At 46.9% G+C, this 17,961-nt stretch overlaps 3 protein-coding genes across 3 annotated transcripts in view; 1 reads left to right on the forward strand and 2 right to left on the reverse strand.

Annotated features, from left to right (window-relative positions):
• LOC131259767 (uncharacterized) overlaps nt 1–11,971 on the reverse strand; it is a 42,425-nt gene extending 30,454 nt beyond the window's left edge. The window contains exon 1 of the mRNA XM_058261350.1: nt 11,785–11,971. Within this exon, the coding sequence (XP_058117333.1) occupies nt 11,785–11,971 (187 nt within the window). The remainder of the gene's footprint in view (nt 1–11,784) is intronic.
• Nucleotides 11,972–12,727: 756 nt separating this feature from the next.
• LOC131272890 (methionine--tRNA ligase, mitochondrial) lies at nt 12,728–14,800 on the reverse strand. Its single transcript, XM_058274763.1, has 4 exons — nt 14,673–14,800; nt 13,557–14,531; nt 13,300–13,494; nt 12,728–13,235 (listed from the first exon to the last, which is right to left on the reverse strand). Exons 1-4 carry the CDS (start codon nt 14,758–14,760, stop codon nt 12,814–12,816), a joined length of 1,680 nt encoding a protein of 559 aa, XP_058130746.1. The 5' UTR covers nt 14,761–14,800; the 3' UTR covers nt 12,728–12,813.
• A 349-nt stretch (nt 14,801–15,149) lies between these two features.
• Nucleotides 15,150–17,939, forward strand: LOC131259774 (ADAM 17-like protease). The gene is made up of 6 exons (XM_058261363.1): nt 15,150–15,222; nt 15,302–16,068; nt 16,133–16,327; nt 16,473–16,611; nt 16,713–17,618; nt 17,684–17,939. Exons 1-6 carry the CDS (start codon nt 15,150–15,152, stop codon nt 17,878–17,880), a joined length of 2,277 nt encoding a protein of 758 aa, XP_058117346.1. The 3' UTR covers nt 17,881–17,939.
• The last annotated feature ends 22 nt before the right edge of the window (nt 17,940–17,961 follow it).

Here is a 17,961-nt window from a genome sequence, read left to right on the forward strand (position 1 = left end):
GCTCAACTCAGCTGTTTAGTTTGCCACCCGACTGTCCACAAGGGCCAGGTGTAAAGTGTGGTACAACTCAATTTTCAATTGCTGCGATACAAACCGGTTGCACTGAGGAAATAAGTGAAAAGGGCATCGGAAGAGACCAAGAGTTTTAGAACCATTTTCATTTGTTTTGAAAGTGCGTCTTATCGATTTTCGTTCTTCTCCTTCAGATTGGCGAGCTACAAACGCAGGCGGGTCAGTGTTACAAGTGCAGTGTTGAGACGAGGTGCAAGCGGCGGAAACTAGTTTAAGGTGCAATTTTTAATGAGTAACCCAAGTGTGCCATCCTTGACGAACCAAGCGGCCATCGAAGACATTCTGCTGACGTGCCGATCGCGGTAAACACCGGCAGCAACCGAACCGAAGCGACCGAAGCGTGCAACATGTATCCACCGATATTAGTGTTAGTGCTAGCGTTAGTGTCCATCTCCCGCCAGACGTCGGCGCTGGAGCTGCAGGAGGATGACGTCCGCGAGGGCGACAGCTACTCTAGTCCGTACGTGGTCAGCACGGTCGGCAGTTCGGCCACCGGGAACCTGCTGGCATACGGCAGCACCGGTCTGGTGCTGGACGAGCCGGCTACCGTACCCGGCGATACGGTCACGGGAATCGGAGCGTCCTCGGAGATGCAACCGCCGAGCGAGGCGATGGAAAGTGTCTACTATCAACCGCACCTTCACGTGGAGAAACCGTCGAGCAGCGAGGAAGAAGGACGGGGAAGTTATGGTGGTGAAACCGGGGGCTATAACAGCTCGGAGGTCAGCGGAGGGAGCAGCGTGGAGCAGTATCTAACCACCAGCGCCATGGCGATGGACTACGGCACTGGGTCACTGGCGCCCTCGTCAGTGGAACGGAACGATAGTTCCGAGCAGCAGGCGAACGTGTTCACCGACAACGAGGCACGGGCAAGCGTCCCACAAGCGTTCGTGAGTGAACAGGAGGAGGACGGCGAGGTGGGCGAGGAGAACCGGATGCCACCGTACCATCGGGTGGTGCACCCTGGCCGAGAGGAACCACCGGCTATTGGCAGCCGTGCGCTCGAGCGTCACCACAACCACGGGCAGCCGGATCTACCCTCGGACACCACTAACCTACTCTACAACGGAGCCGACAACGGTGACACGGGGAACGTCTCAAACGACAGCTCCGAACATCCCGCACCTGCGGTATCCCGATCCGGCGTGGAGAACAGCGTCGAGGACACGCAGGAGGATGACATTCTGCAGCTCGCGACAACAACCAGTGTGTCGCCGGCATCGGCCCCGTTTGCCGGAACCAGTCCCGACCAGGAAGGGAACGTGGACCTTCCGCCCGGGGTAAACCCAGCCCACCGTCCCACCAAACCATCCACCACAGGGGTTGGCATTGACGAGAGCAAGTTGTCGAAGCCGGAACTTCTGGCGCAGCTTATCGCGGACAAGAACCTCCGTATGCCGATCGCATTCCTGGTGGACACGCTGAATGACTCGCTCGCGCTCACCAAGAAGGTACTGGAGGCATCGCTGGCACCAAAATCGCCCCTGGACGCGATTCTGCTACGCTACAACAGCACCGGTAAGTTACTCTCCCTCATGAAATACTCTTCTCCTCGCTGTCGAGAATTCAACTCCAAACCACGGTAGGTCGTCCGTCACGTACCTCTAGAGACAGAAGATTGGAGACGCATTTGGTAAGGCTCACGTACCAAGACTGGCATCGCGGCACGATAGCATAACAACGCTGCCACACACAGAAACACGGGTTTTGTTTGCAAATTACCTCACGAACCTGCAGCGAAGTTTATATTCCAAAAAACGTGCTGCCCCAAACCGCTCTGGATGTTGTGACTGGAGACCTTGACGTTTGGAGTTCCGCGTAGGAGTTCACCTTCAAAGAACAAGAAGTAGAAGAGAAGGAAAAGGGAAATGGTGTTCAACGTGTTTTTTTTTTTGCCCTTCCCTTTTCGAACCCTTTTCGGCAGGGATCTCCAAGTCGGTTAGCTTCCGCAACACGAAAAGCCTGATGGAAGCGATCAACTTGCTGCAGCCGAGCTACGACCGAGGCGGAAGCGAGTACTACAACATCATGCGCACCTCCCAGGAGATACCGTACGACAGTGCCATCTTTCTGGCCACGAGCAGGGCAACCACCGACGCGAACCTATCCCGCATGACGGCCCTAACGTTGCTCAAGAAAAGGATTCGGGTAAGAGCGCACCGAACTTAATCGTGAGGGAAGTACGTTAATCATCCCATCCTCCCCGTAGCTTTATGTAATCTGGTTCGGCGAGGAGCTGATGGATAGTAAGCAACAGTTGGACCAACCGGCAACCAACCAAACAGCCCTACACGACCTCGCGCACAAGACCGGTGGAAGGGTAATACACTTCGAGGTCGATCGGTACTTTGGCAGCAACCCGCTCCTGGTAAGTCCGATCACAAGCTTCCAAATCCTTTAGCATATTACAATGGACCACTCTTCTCTCATCTGCAGACGACGCTCATAGCCGAGCACGAACTTCACGGTTCCCAGAACATTCCGATCGGTGTCGGAGAAGGCGTGAACAGTTTGTACTTCAAACTACAGGGCCACGTGGACCAGGCCACCTTAGAGACTCCCAACGGTGACTAAATACACATACACACTTCTCATGCACTTCCGAAATGAAGCGAACCCGTTTCATTCGTCCCGCCAGTCCTTCCATTTGTTATAAGTCGCTCATTCTTGTCTACCTAAGATGACCATCATTTACACACACACACAAACACAGAAACTCATACACCCGTTGCCTCCTGGCGACACTCTCCATCATGCTCCTCATTCGTGGGCCTCTTGCGTGCTGATGGTGACCCTACTGCTTATGGTTGACTGTTCCGTGGCTGTTGTGAACCATTGGGTATAACTTTTCCCACTATTAATACAAGGCAACATAAAAGAGAAACTTCTCAGATCCCTCCTCCCTCACCCCGTGTTTTTCGCAGTCTTATGATTTATGTTCTTCGGCAATAAGATGAATAGATACAACCGTGAGACGAACCCGTATAGCACCAGAAAGAATGGACCACAAGCAGATACTACGAGCGAGTGATCAACGTATCTGATCTGCGTGCAGAACACCTCAGCAAGAAAATATCCTTGAAGGAGATCGTTCTCTTTGCCGAGATCGCCGAACCAACCGATTCAGTCGAATCGGTTTCGTTTGGCACCGTGGTGAGATTGGGGAAATCGTATGCAAGTTGTACCGTACTTGCACGCAACTAGCTCACCCTTTTCGCCGCTCGTGTTTGGGGCGAAAAGGCGAATTCGTATCGAGAAATTTTTTGAAAAATTGAATACGGGGCCATTTACTTTTTATTCCGTGTATAACGACCTCCCAAAAAGAAAAGTTCAATGTTTATGAAAAACTAGAAATTTTTTTTAATAACTTTCATCACTTGTAAACAATGTTATATCTGTTTTAACCTCCACTCTATGATCGAATCGAAAAGTTACTACCCGTGTATAAAGGCCCCCTTAATTGGACTTTCATCATTTTTGAACTAAAAGGGAATCGTAATACACGGAAAAATACGGTATATGAAGATCTTTCTTTGGAGGTCATTGAATCGGTTCGTGGCCATACACGGGTCCCTGTTCGTGTCTGTACACGTCGGATGCGGGTGTGTTGGTGCACAGAATGCAAATGTATTCGTCACCCGGTTCGTTCGCTAGTAGAAAAACTAGAAAACACTCCACGAGTTTGAAAACATCGCATGGAACGTTTGGAGCTGCATCATTTGCGTTTCTGTCCTCGGGACGCGATTTCCAATTCGGTTTTAAGTACAAATTCTTTATTCGTTAAGGCAACCGTATGGAAGTAAATCAAACGTGCCCGTTACTAGTGCAGTTATGAAGAGGAAAAGAGCAGCGATGTTTTTTTTTGTTGATCAGCCAATTCGATGATTGGCATAATTCGACATAAGTAAGGATTCAGTTAACGAAACGAAACTTGGTTCAATTTTCCCTTTTCTATCGATCTATCTGCTGCAGTGTGCTGTAGACTTTTTAAATCAATTTTCAAAGGAAACAATAAAACAGGCTAGACACTTTTCTCCCTTCATCTTGATCATTACCACCGACGATTACCGAGAAGAACAAACGACCTACAAACGAAGAACAACAACAAATCCTTTAGAATTAAGCCAACTACTTTACGTGTTAACATTATTGATTGAATATGTTGTTGTATATAATTGATATGAAAAGAATAAGAAACAATCTCATCCCTACTATATATCATGAATTTCATTCTGGTTTTATGTTTATGTATATTATACATCTTTGTGTGTGTGTGTGTCCACTTTGTTCAACCTACAACCGTCGATGTCCTTTCGCTAACACAATGCAAAACTCTAATGATGCTTTACCTTGTCCTTTCGGGAAGGTGTTCCTGGGCCACTATCGTTATCTTTTAATTCATGGTGAGTTGTTACAGCATAATGTTTCCGAAACAAAAATCATATGTCATTATCTTCTGCCTTCCCTATCATCAGCGTTTTGCTACTTGTAATTCATTTCTGTCGTTGCCAAAAAATTCATACTTATCCCAACCTTGAACTTGAATGGTAGGGGTAAATACGTAATTGTTTTAAATATATAATTCTGCTTTAGACATAATCGAGTGCCATGAATTGCACTATGTTCGCTATGAGGTAAGTAAAGCCGGTTCGGTTACGTACTCGGTAGACGCGCCGGCAGTCCAAAATAGTTCAGATTTCTGCCGGCATCCCCGCTACGATGTCCGCTGTCTTAGTGTTCCGCGTCGTCCGTAACCTTGAGGGCCATATGACGCGGCGATTGCGCACTTGCGAACAAAACAGGTTCTACACGTGTTAGGATCGCTCAAGGAACAAACACACCTTTACTCCAAAACGCAGAATAATGCCAATCGGTGCCGTTTATTGGTGGAAAAATTTGTTTCCAAAACTCACTCAAGAAAACCATTCAAACCCACAGCCTTTCGATTGGAGAACGTCACACACAATTTCATCGAACATGAATAATCAACCCCGTTGCTATCATGGCATCGCCGAGAATCAAAACACACATTTCTCGTGCATTCTCATGCCGAGAGTCAACGACAAAGTTGGCGCAGGGGACGTCTTCCCCGCCGAAACATTCAACGCCAATAACTTGCAAATTTCCACGTCAGATGGTTTTTGTTGACTCTCTCGCACCCTTCACACTCACACTGCGGTTAGTTTTTCACGTCGATTTCACTAACTGGCGGAGAAAAGTCGCTTCTTCTTACGTTGCTTAGCTACGCAACATTCAAATGCGATGACTAACAAATAATGCGTCTCCACTCGAAACCCAATCGGGGTTTTCTTTTGGTGGCCACGGAACAGTTGACCACTAATTTACACAGTTCCAAAGTTCAACTTCAATGCACCGGGAAACGGGATATAACGAGCAATATAAATAAACCACACTATGCTTACCGTTGTTATTTGCGGAGAATTTTCTATCTATGATAAACTGCAATGCTGCTTCGAATCGTTTAATTACTTCTGTTTGATCGCCAAACCGTTCCCGCTACACTTTCCTAAGCACAGGATTAAAACCAAATGAACTAGTAATGTAACTAATTTCGCTTGCCGTTTCGATGAAAATGACGGAAGGATTTTTCCAACCTTCTAGCACTCTCACACTACAAAGGCCACTGAGATGTTTGCCGTCGCGTGTACGATTTGGACCGTTTCACGCGATAGAGAGCGCGCGAGAGAAGAGATGACGTCACCCTTAGCCACGGTGCCGTATAATGGGGAACCAAAACAAAAATCGCACCATCTGCGCAGGTGCCGGCATGCACAACCTGATCGAAATCACTAGCACTTTACTTCGATAGTGGGGAGATAAAGTAGTAGCAAGCCAATGTCATCGACCGTACAAAAAATAGTGGATTTTATCGTACAGCATAGTTTTGCAACAATTTTGTCTTGGTCGGTCGATGGCCTGCGAAATTTCAACTGTTTCGGGCAGACGCGCCTCACTCACAAGCCACTAAAAAGCACGGAACCGTGACTGGGACGATGGTTTCAACTCAGGCTAACGGAATGAATGCACGCAGTAGTAACGTCCGAAGCCGTTCAACAGCGGCGGTGCAATCGCGTTGGAAACATTTTTCGACGGCATGGAAAGTGAAATTTCCGATGGGTCGTCGCCGTGGATACCGTTTGCTAGTCGAGGTGGTGGGGTAACGCTAATTCACTTTCCCTTTCTCCCACGCATTGATACTCCACTCTATTTGGATAAGTTACGTTTTTGGCGAGAAGATTAAAGACTATAGAAGGAAACGAAAAGAAATTAAAATATGCATTTTAACGACAATTTTGAATCATTGAAGCAATTTTGAATAAGGACGCAAATTCGGTTTATTTTTGTCAAAAAGTGCTCACTGTAGCTTTTTTCGAAACAGGATACCAAACCAAAAAGGGCACAGGTTGCTTTAATTTCCTGGAAGATCTAACCACAACATCCGGTAACACAATCCCACGGAAGTAAAAAGATAATCTGTTCCCTCTCATTTGTTCCCAGTTCGCCATCAACTAGCAACTTGGTATAATTAGAGGGTATCTCTCTTGTATCCAAACATTGTATTCGCTGGAGATTGACTTGGACCATAATTAGGTCAGAAGAGTGGACCGTGCATGTAAAAGAAAGAACGTAGAAAACGAACAACGGGAGGGAGCGAAAGAGATCGTAATGGTTTCTTTGTATCTTAATTTAATTGAATTCGTAGGATACATGCACTTTATATAATGATTTATCGCAGGTTCTTCACTATCAAGTTAACAGCTGGTGCTGTTGGAAGAGTTTTCCCTTCTAATCAACAAACCACCAACAAACACCACAACGCCCTTTAAAACCCCCGATGTAAACAGAACTCTCGATTCTTTCTCCCTCTGTTCATATTTCTCTCGTCTCTCATTTCTTTCTCTTCAAAGAAAAAGCCAACCCCTAAAACATGTTAGTTTTCTCTCGCACCTCATTATGCTCCCCTAACACGCAGCATAATGCTCCCCTCTAAAGCATAACATTCTCTGCTCACACATAAACATGCGCACACGCATCGTGTGTATTCCGCAGATCCAGATCATTCCACCCGTTTCCCTCATTTCCCCACGGGTTCCTCACCCTGAAGTTACAGGGAAGCCGTAAACAAAACCAGCTGTTTTATCCCAAAGCTAAGTTGCTAGCACAAACGGACGAAAGGAACTGGACGGCTCGGACGTAAATAAACAGTCCCCTCGCCCCACCACCGGACCCTTGGGATACCCACTGGGTTGGAAAAGCTTCACCATAAATTACTTTCCCTCTTCCATTCTTGTCTTTTCCACACCTCCCTTTTATTACGCATTTTGTTTTGTAAAGGTTTTCGTTTCGCCGTTTGTTTTGTGTCTGTTTACGTCTGGAGCAACCGAAAGGGAGCCAAAGAAGCGCACCACTTCGAAGGAGGCCGTCAAAGGGAATCACGGATATGCATGCTTTAGAGTTAAAATGTGTATAATCTCATTGCTATGATCACTTGCAAACAGATAACGATACATAAATCACGTTGCTTCACTGGAGTTTACTGTGTACTGTTTACTAAACCAATTTTATTTTAATCAATTTAACAAAATACCAACTGTAGCCAACGTATTATAGAACTTAATGCATGGCTTTTCTTTTTGACTTGAAATTTGCAAATAGGCTCCCTTATAGATTTGCTAGACGGTGCCGAGAGTCAGCAGAAACCCCCCTCCGCCGAAGGGCCTGCCGGCCGGAAAATCCAACGACCTCTCGACATCGCGACGATGCCACCGCTGTCGTGGTACACGCTGAACCGGACGCAACCCGGACCGTATCGATTGCGCCTGTATACGTCCAACCCCTCCACGCCGTACGGAGTCACCGTCAAATCTTCGCCACTCTTTTGGCACGGGAACCAACACGGTACGTACAGACGGCGTCAATACGAGTGTTCGAACCGCGTAATCCAACACAAATACCACCCGGACAAACAATCAGCCAGCTATCATCCCTCCAATCCACGCGGGGACGACGGCGCCATGCGGCGAACGAAGGTCATCCTGCATGCGTCATAATTCGTATTCACGCTGACAGGCGAAGGGCCGGAATGACGTGGTTCAAGGGGGGGACACAAACACACGCTGAACATGAATCTGTGTTGCTAGCATCTGGAAGCGAATTTGTACGATCCACCACCGGTTTGACGTGTGAACCCTTCAATCTTTCCGTCCGTGGATCGTTGATAAGGCGAAAAAATGCGCGACTTTTCCACCCGAATCGATCGTTCCGCCCCGGGGGTCAGATAGGACGACCGTACCGAGGAAAATGCGAAATAACACACCGCAGCAACAATGTTACAACATTTTCACCCGTGTCCATGCTTCAGTGCCTTCCCAGGGCAGGCAGGGAGGAAGGCGGGGTGGCCACAAGCGAACACAACAGAGAGTAAACAATCTCTGATTAGGTCAGATCACACCGCATCAATAAACACCCCATCGATTAGGGGTGAAGGTGTTTTTGCTGATGTTTTGCACTCTTGCGGGTTGGACAACATGTTTGGTTTTGTGAGTCATGGCGATGCTATTACTGGGCTATCATTCATCAATTTGTGACAACCTGATGCGCACGTTGGGAAAATGGCCACCTCAAATTAACCTACAATCTTAGAAAACTCCAGCGAAAACCGTCATCACGCGAATAACACTTTTCATTTCGATTCTTCTACGTTTTGGGTAACAGCAACTAACCTTCTCTAACACTCCACAGGCAGACACAAAGGACGCGGTTAGGTTATCACCCCAGTGGAAACCCTACGAATGCGCAACCGAATAACGACTTTATACGACCCGCGGAAGAGCGATGCGCGCTTGACAAGATCCGTTTCGTTACGTTCCGTTCCGTCCCGTTACTTTCGAACGACTGACGAAAGATCGAGCGCGCGATCCGGTCGGCGGGCTTTTTTTGTTTTTTGCTCCGCTGTCCTATGCTGCTATACACCCGGACCAAGCCCCCGGGGGCGCGGATCATCGCCACAGCCACCAAACAGTGGTGGAGGCAAACGGCGGCGTTAGAGTGTGTGAACGGTAGGCGCATGGCGGTTGTATGTGTACGATGCCATGTGCTGCATACGTCGTGTGTAGGATTGGAAGTTTGCTGGGTGAAATTGATAGGCGGTTGATTTGGAACCCCGGAAGGGGCTGGCAGTATGGGCGGCCAAAGGGCGGATAAAGAACTATAAACCTGGTAGCCATGGTTTGACCTCAATAGAATTATGGTTACGCATCATATTCAAATGTTTATGCGCCATTGAGGAAGCATTTTGTAAACAGCCATGTGTTTGCAATGGTAAAGTGTTTATTAAATTTGAACATCGACACCGGCGCGATGAAACCACATCTTGCACGTGCCATGTAATGAAATAACAAAGAGTGGAATAATAACGAACGCTTTTGCTTTTCCTCAAAAAACAATAACAAATAAAAATTCTAGAAAATAATATTATAAATTTCATAAATCAACTAAATCCAAAGTAAGATGCTTATGTTGCTCACTCAACCAACTCATTTGAAAAGTCATCGTTAATGTTACGGGTTCCAATCGTCGAGAAATAAGTTACACTTCGAGGCGGAATAGTTTTTGGACAAAAATTTGCAATTAAATCGCATAAAGTGTGATAAAGGTCAAAGCAAGTTGGTTGCGAAATGATACGGAAAATTGAGTATGAATTTAGTTCCTTATATTTGAGTTCCTATTCACGCTCCTTGTTCATTTCCCTGGCACATAGTGGAAATAAACTATTGGAAACAAATACAAACGTTTTCTGCGCACCACATAATTACTATTGCATCAGATCTGTGGAACAGCCTCTCTGTTCCTACTCCATTTAATGCTGTCCGATCTCCACTTTTACGGGTAAATGAGAATGACCAATACAGTCGGAAGTGAGTCAACAGAAGGACAAAGGGATTGTGGACAATCAAAAAGAAGGCAAGCATAGAAACAACAATCATACGCCACCGGTCCGCAGCTGCTTTCCCTTGTTGGAAAGAGTGACCTTTGCCCCGGTTAAGATTGTGTTGGGGAAGAAATTGGCATTGGCAGCCGGTGAATCATCCGGGAAGGGAGTTTAATTCTGAGAAGCAACTGTATAGCACTTGTATTTATACTTTAATTATCTCCATTTCATTCAATCTTCCCCGAAGATGGAGCGTATCCAGCCTCTACCCAGGAACGATGGGAAGAAGACGATGTCGAGCTGCTAAGTAATAATCTCGGAGGAGATTCAAAGTTTGCTTCAACAGGCAGGTAAATAAAACTTAAATTATATTGTGTTCATGGGGATACATTTTTACATACTTTCATGTTTCACCCAACAACAAAAGCTCCAAACTACCGAGGGCTAGCGGTAACGGCGAGGAGCATAGGTTCGCTCGCCAAACCGAGCTGACCGACGAGGACAGTGGGATCATCAGTGGCCGCGCCTCGATCCAGGCCATCACCAAGGTGGACGTCGGCGTAAACTCACAGCTGATCGGTTCCCGTGGACAGACGTTGCAACTGTACTTCGAAGTGACCAACTATCGGCAGACGCCTATAACGTACTTTTTCCGCGTGACCGATGAGCTGGCCTTCCTGCGTTCGCTTAACCCGGGACAGTAAGTGTCATAAGGGAATGTCCGTTTAATACAATTGTGGTAGCATCATCCATTCATTTGGTTCGTTCTCTCGCCATTTCCCGTAGGGCCACATTAAACCCCGGCCAGTCGGTAAACGTGGTCGTGACACTGATTGTGGCACCAACGGCCGAGGTCGGCAGCCGGGATAAGGTGACCTTCTCGACGACCGGCGTTGACCAAGTGGCGCAGGCCGCTTGGGTGACGGTATCCGATTCGGCGGGGCTGGCTGACACCACCCGGCCCTCCCTGTGGTACACCTACTCGAGCCGCTGCGAGGGTCGCTCGACACCGGCCACCTGCACCGGTGCCTTCTGGACACTCGAGGTGACGGCACGCGACTACGAAACGGGCCTGATGCGCATCTCCTCGAGTCCAGTTGGGTTGATCTACAAAACGCCGTTCACGGCCGGTACCAGGGACGAGGTGCGGGCCAGCTACACCGCCTCCTGCTGCCAACCACGTGTCACCGTCACCGCGTACGACGTTAGCCGAAACGTGCGCAGCCTCAACCTGGACGTGACGGACATTTGGCTGAACGAGGCAGGTATTGCGGCCGTTGTGCTCGGAGTACTGCTGTTCATTGCGCTTATCATACTGCTGATCCTGCTCATCCGGTACTGCATCCGAAAACGGCGGCAATCCAAGGATTTGCCAATCTACCGGGGTGGTGAACCGCTCGGCACGCGGCGGACAAAATGATCCGCTCTGGGGCGGAAATGCATCAGAAAATATTTCATCTTCGTTTGTAAGCCTTCCTCGCGCCATAGTTTTTAAGACAACTAACCATCTAAGTCCTCTTTAATATGGATAGTCATACCAAAAGCGCCCTCTAATATCGCGAGCAAAATAAATATCGTTTACCTTTTAAAGGATTGAGTTTTAAAAAAGTGTTTCTCTATCTTAAAACTTTTTACATGCGAGAAGGTTTTCCATAATATTGCGCTGGATTGCTGTGTTCTGTTTTCAACAATTCGACGGAGAAAGTAAAAGTATTCACTTTCCGTTCTTGCCATTTCCCGCTACCATGCGCTACACTAACCTGTTGATTCCGCCAAAGGATCCTTGGTAAAAGCGGGCAGTGGGGCCGCCGGCTGGAGTACGGCCACCGGTGCAAAGTCGTCCAGTGTCAACCCGGTTACCTGGGAGCTCAACAGTGGATTCTTTATCACCGGGAGTTTCCGTGACGTGTCACTTTTTGCATTATCGCCAGGCACATGGGAAGCCATTGTACTACCGCTGCCGACACGTACACACAACAACGAGCTCGAGCCACAAAAATGCACCTGTTTACTGTAGTTCCACTATCAGAATTCCTTGCGCTCTTTATGAACTTCAATATATTGGTTTGGTGGTTTTGAGAAACGGAGTTGGAAAGTTTGTTCGCAAACAATACGAAACTCTTTTCCGTCGCGGTTCTTTTTTTAAGGATGTTCACGTTCAACACAACGACAATGCACACACAACACACTAGGAGGGAACGGTCCACTTGGGAGTGGTGACCCCAAAACACTTTCTCCAAACTTGGCACAACCGGATTGATTAGATGATGAGGTGTTTTTAGGATGCTGGTTGATATCAATCGGCGGATACAGTAGCGCTACACAGCAAACGATTTGTACAAATTGATCGAGCAGAGAAAAACTAAAGGAAAACACATCTAGCTGCCTAGGAAAAACTAGTCAAAGGGTTCTGTTACACAGAAAAACAATAGGAAACGAGCACGAATGGTACGCTATTTGTTAATTCCAATCGTTTTCGGACGGGTTGGCAAAAATCCCACGAAATCGTATTTCTAGTCGTCAACACCGTGGACTGATATGTCAAACATTTGTTTGACGCACGTCAACTGGATGGCTGCGTACATTCTATCAGAGGAAAACCCAGAGTACGCAGCGATATTTAAAAAAAAAATTATGAAAAATACAACCCAGAGTACGCAGCGATATTTTAAAAAAAATTATGAAAAATACAAGTCAACTTCGTATCCCAGAAGGAAACCCCGATAAACGGAGAATAAATAATGATAAGTGTTGTATTCGAATTCTATCTTCAATCCCTAATAAAAAAATTAAGTAACATGCTTTCGTTTTTTGGCTGGACGTTTTTCCTGATGATTCGTTGCCGTCTGTTCCGGAAGTAGGATTCGCCGGAAGAGAACACTTTCCGCTTCGCTTAATGGCGCATCCAGCGTACGGAAAGAAACTTGTAGATTGCTCCAGCATCGTTCCGAGGCAGGTATGCGCAGCTTATCCAGTAGTTGTTTCGATAGCATCGGTACAATGGGCTGTAAACTGATGCCGGTCTGGCGAAGCACTTCCATCGTGATGGACAGAATGCTGTTCAACATGGCACGATCTGCAGTGCTATCACTCTTGCGTAGCTTCCACGGGGCGGTTGTTTCGAAGAAATTATTGGTAGTGTGTAGAAGATGAATGATGGTATCCACCGCAAGATAGAAATTGAACTGGTCGTAATGTTGATGCGTTTTTCCTGCAAGCAAATTTTCAAACACAATTATTCAATCTTTCCTCGTAATGAAAAAGGGTTTTCCTACCTGGCATTTCATTTAAGGCTTCCAGCAGACGACATGTGACATCGATTTTTTTCAAACGATCAAACGCTTCCTCATCAACCGCTGGAAAAATGGAACCCGGATTCAACGCTTTCCCACAGCATCGCGAAAGTAAGTTTCCCAAAGTGTCAGCCAACTCTGAATTCAGTATCCGTAAGATTTTGGTGTCACTATAATCTTTAAAAAACAAATTTTCTATAAGCTCAATAATCCATACTCAGCCCACAATTAATACTTACTGCCATCACTATGGGCCACACCTTCTCGTAGCAAAAAGTATCGTAATCCTTCGTGGGTGTATAGTTCCGCTCGTTCGTTAGGGTCAACAACGTTCATCTTACTTTTGGACATTTTCTGATTATCGACCGTCCAGTGCGAATGGACCAGCAGTTGGCGTGGGGGTTCCAAATTGGCGGCAATCAAAAACGCAGGCCAGTAGATACCATGAAATTTAAGTATATCTTTCCCGAGCACTTGCACACTTGGAGGCCAACGTGCACGGAAAGATTCCTTCGGGTAACCCGCCACAGTGAGATAGTTAACCAACGCATCCAGCCAAACGTACACGGACTGAGTTGTATCAGATGGAACCGTTATACCCCAGGAGACCCGGTTGACCGGTCGCGAAATAGAAATATCAGGTAATGGTTCATCTAAATAGTCTAGAAGAACACGGCGGAACTTTTCCGGTTGTACGCGACCCTCGAGACTATTCACCCACTGCCGCACGTCGTCCTGGTAGCGACTCAAGCGGAACATATAGTTTTGCTCTTCCGTCCACTCTACCGGGTGGCCCGACTCGGAGGAACATTTTTCCCCACGTTCGTTCTCTTTAAGCTGACTATCTGTTAAAAAAGTTTCATCGGGCACACAGTACCACCCAGCATAGCTTGCCCGATAAATACTGTCGGAGTCCGCGAGGGACCGCCAAAATGTTTGCACGGCAGTCCGATGATCAGAATCCGTTGTCCGGATGAATCGCGAATAATCAATGTGAAATCTTCCAAACATTTGCCGGTACTTTGAAGAAATGGCACTACAATAATCTTCGGTAGATGTAGAATGTTGGATTGCAGCCTGTTGTATTTTTAATCCATGTTCGTCCGTTCCCGTGCTTAAAAAACAATCCTCTGACGATGTTGGCCTTCGAAGTCGATTAAACCGGTGAATAGCATCAGCAATAACCGCCGAATAAAGATGTCCAATATGCGGTGCTGTATAAAAAGGAATGAATATAATAGTTAAGTAAACTGGTAATAGTTGAATGCAAAATATAATTTACGACATGCACTATCAAGGTTTAGCATAGTACACTTGCTTATCATGAGAAAGGATTAGTTGTTAAGTGCACCTACCTGCATTAACGTAGAATATAGGGGTGGTAACAAACGAATGATGCACTTGCGACGATAACGATCTAGAGAAAATCCACTTTGTTATCATTTTAATTGCATGTAGTTGAACTTTTAAGCAACGACGTAGAGTAGTGCAATAATGGCCTATTCGAAAAAATAACCTTGAACTTGTTTCAATTATCACATACGTCTCAATAGCTTCATCAACTAAAACGAGTCAGAAAAACCGCCTGTTTGCTAGTGCAGCCGATTGTGATCTGGTAGCAAAACAAACTACAGCTGATCGGAGTGACACACTCCACAAAGCGAGATAGAACATTTGACAGTTTATGTTCTTTCTCCTTTCGTCTAGGAAAAACAAAACTGACAACTGAAAAAATATTAAATGGTGGAAAAGATTTGTTTTCATGCGAAATTTTAGAAACACTCATTGCCTGTAGCGCAAAGATTCTGCAATCGGTGGCTTCCGGAGGAAACATGTCCCACCAGGGCATCTTTTTGATCGTGGTGTTGGCAGCTTCATTGTCGGTGCTGGTAAATCCTGCGGAAGGTAAGTTTATATGAGGCCTATTCTTTGCCACCCCATGTTTGTTGGTAGAAATGAGATTAATTTGCTTTCCCGTAAACAGGCCAATTGCATAAAAATCTCAAGTACTACGAGACATTACACGCCAAAGACCTTTCGCATCGCATCGAAAAGCGCGGAGCAAAGCACAGCAATCACCCATTCAACACCATCAAGGAGGTGGAGTTCAAGGTGCTTGGTAGGAAGTTCCGTCTGATTCTGCACCCCCATGCGTCCGTGCTGCACAGCAACTTCCGTGCCTACACCGTCGATGGGAACGGCAGTGAATCGATCGTACACCTCGATCGCGGTAACTTCTTCAAGGGGCGCGTCTTTGGCGAAATGGAATCGCACGTGAATGCGCACATCGATGACGGTGTTATGACTGCGTCCGTCGTACTGCCGGATGAAACGTATCACATTGAACCTTCCTGGCGGCACTTGCCTCATCTGAGTGATAAGCATATGATAGCGTACCGTACGTCGGACATAAAGTTCAGCTGGGACGACGTCGAAGCGATTGGTGGCGAACTGGGGGTACCAAGAACCTGCGGTTACGTTAAGGAAGGATTGGAGCTCGAGCAAGGTGATGATGAGGAGGGAGATGCGAAGGAAAACGAAAATGTATACGGTGAGGAAAGTGATCCGACGCCGGAAACCGTCTGGCACGTGGATGACGCACAGGAGAGCAGACACAATCGACGCAAAAGGCAGGCGGACCAGTATGAATACACGCCGACCAAAACGCGATGCCCATTGCTACTGGTGGCGGATTATCGATTCTTTCAGGAAATGGGAGGAAGCAATACCAAGACCACCATCAACTACTTGGTATGTTGGCGTTAACAAACATATAATACTCCTGTGGTATAACGGAATGCTCTTCTTTTTGCAGATAAGCCTCATCGATCGTGTTCATAAGATCTACAACGATACTATCTGGCAAGACCGTTCCGATCAGGAGGGATTCAAGGGCATGGGTTTCGTAATTAAAAAGATCGTGGTCCATTCCGAACCGACAAGGGTGCGTGGCGGTGAAGCTCACTATAACATGGTTCGGGAAAAGTGGGACGTACGCAACCTACTTGAGGTAAGTGTTTAGTGTAAAAATTAGTTACATTCAATCTAACACTGCTAACACATTTGCGAATATATTTTTCCTCCTTATGCTGCGTCACGTGATACGGATTGGGGTGTTTGGGGTATATGTGCATATAAATTATCCAAACTAATAGGTTTTCTCTCGTGAGTACAGCCACAAAGATTTCTGTTTGGCTCATCTGTTTACGGATCTGAAATTTGAAGGAGGTATTCTCGGGCTGGCTTACGTTGGTTCTCCGCGTCGTAACTCTGTCGGTGGCATCTGCACTCCAGGTGTTAATTTATGACCATGTTTAAATATTATTTCTGTTTGCTGCGCTGGTTCTTACTTATAAGTGTGCGTTTACTTATATTTGCTTCTTTCTTCCTTCCAGAATACTTTAAAAATGGCTACACACTGTATTTGAACTCTGGTCTAAGTAGTTCCCGCAATCACTACGGGCAACGGGTGATTACACGCGAAGCCGATCTTGTTACGGCACACGAGTTCGGACACAACTGGGGCTCGGAGCATGATCCGGATATTCCAGAGTGCTCTCCCAGCGCCTCCCAAGGAGGAAGCTTCCTGATGTACACCTACTCTGTGAGCGGGTACGATGTGAACAATAAGAAATTTTCACCCTGCTCGCTGCGCTCCATCCGGAAGGTGCTGCAGGCCAAATCGGGGCGCTGCTTTTCGGAACCGGAGGAATCGTTCTGCGGCAATCTGCGCGTGGAAGGTGATGAGCAGTGTGATGCCGGGCTGCTCGGAACGGAGGACAACGATGCGTGCTGCGATAAGAATTGTAAACTGCGCCGCAATCAGGGTGCGGTTTGTAGTGACAAAAATTCACCCTGTTGCCAGAATTGTCAGTACATGATGGCGGGTGTGAAGTGTCGGGAGGCGCAGTACGCGACATGCGAACAGGAGGCGCGCTGCACCGGTAACCACGCCGAGTGCCCCAAGAGCCCTCCGATGAGCGATGGTACCATGTGTCAGGAGCGCGGCCAGTGCCGAAATGGCAAATGTATACCGTACTGCGAAACTCAGGGACTTCAGAGCTGCATGTGCGATATTATTGCGGATGCATGCAAACGGTGCTGCCGGCAGAGTATCAACGAAACGTGCTTCCCGGTGGAACCGCCGGACGTACTGCCGGACGGTACACCGTGTATACAGGGCTTCTGCAATAAGGGGATGTGTGAAAAGACGATCCAGGATGTAGTTGAACGCTTTTGGGACATCATTGAAGAGATTAACATCAACAAAGTGTTGCGATTCCTGCGCGACAACATCGTCAGTAAGTATCATAGAAACAAAATATCATTGAGTTACACTGTTTTAAAATTTCATCTCGTTTTTTAGTGGCTGTAGTAATGCTAACGGCGCTCTTCTGGATACCGGTCAGTTGCGTCATCTCATACTTTGATCGAAAGAAAAGGAAAGAGGACTGGAAGGAGTACGAATGGAGTCAAAAGCTGGACCTCATCCACCCGAGCGACCGGCGTCGGGTTATACACATTAGGGTACCACGGCAAAAGATAACCGTTGCCAGAATGTAAATTATCGTCCTGACCGATCGAATATGTCTGGCACAGTCTACTACAATAATTTAATTGATTCGTCAGCGGTATGATCAATAG

The sequence above is a fragment of the Anopheles coustani genome, chromosome 3, assembly GCF_943734705.1.
Source record: "Anopheles coustani chromosome 3, idAnoCousDA_361_x.2, whole genome shotgun sequence".
NCBI classification, from domain to species: Eukaryota; Metazoa; Arthropoda; class Insecta; order Diptera; family Culicidae; genus Anopheles; species Anopheles coustani.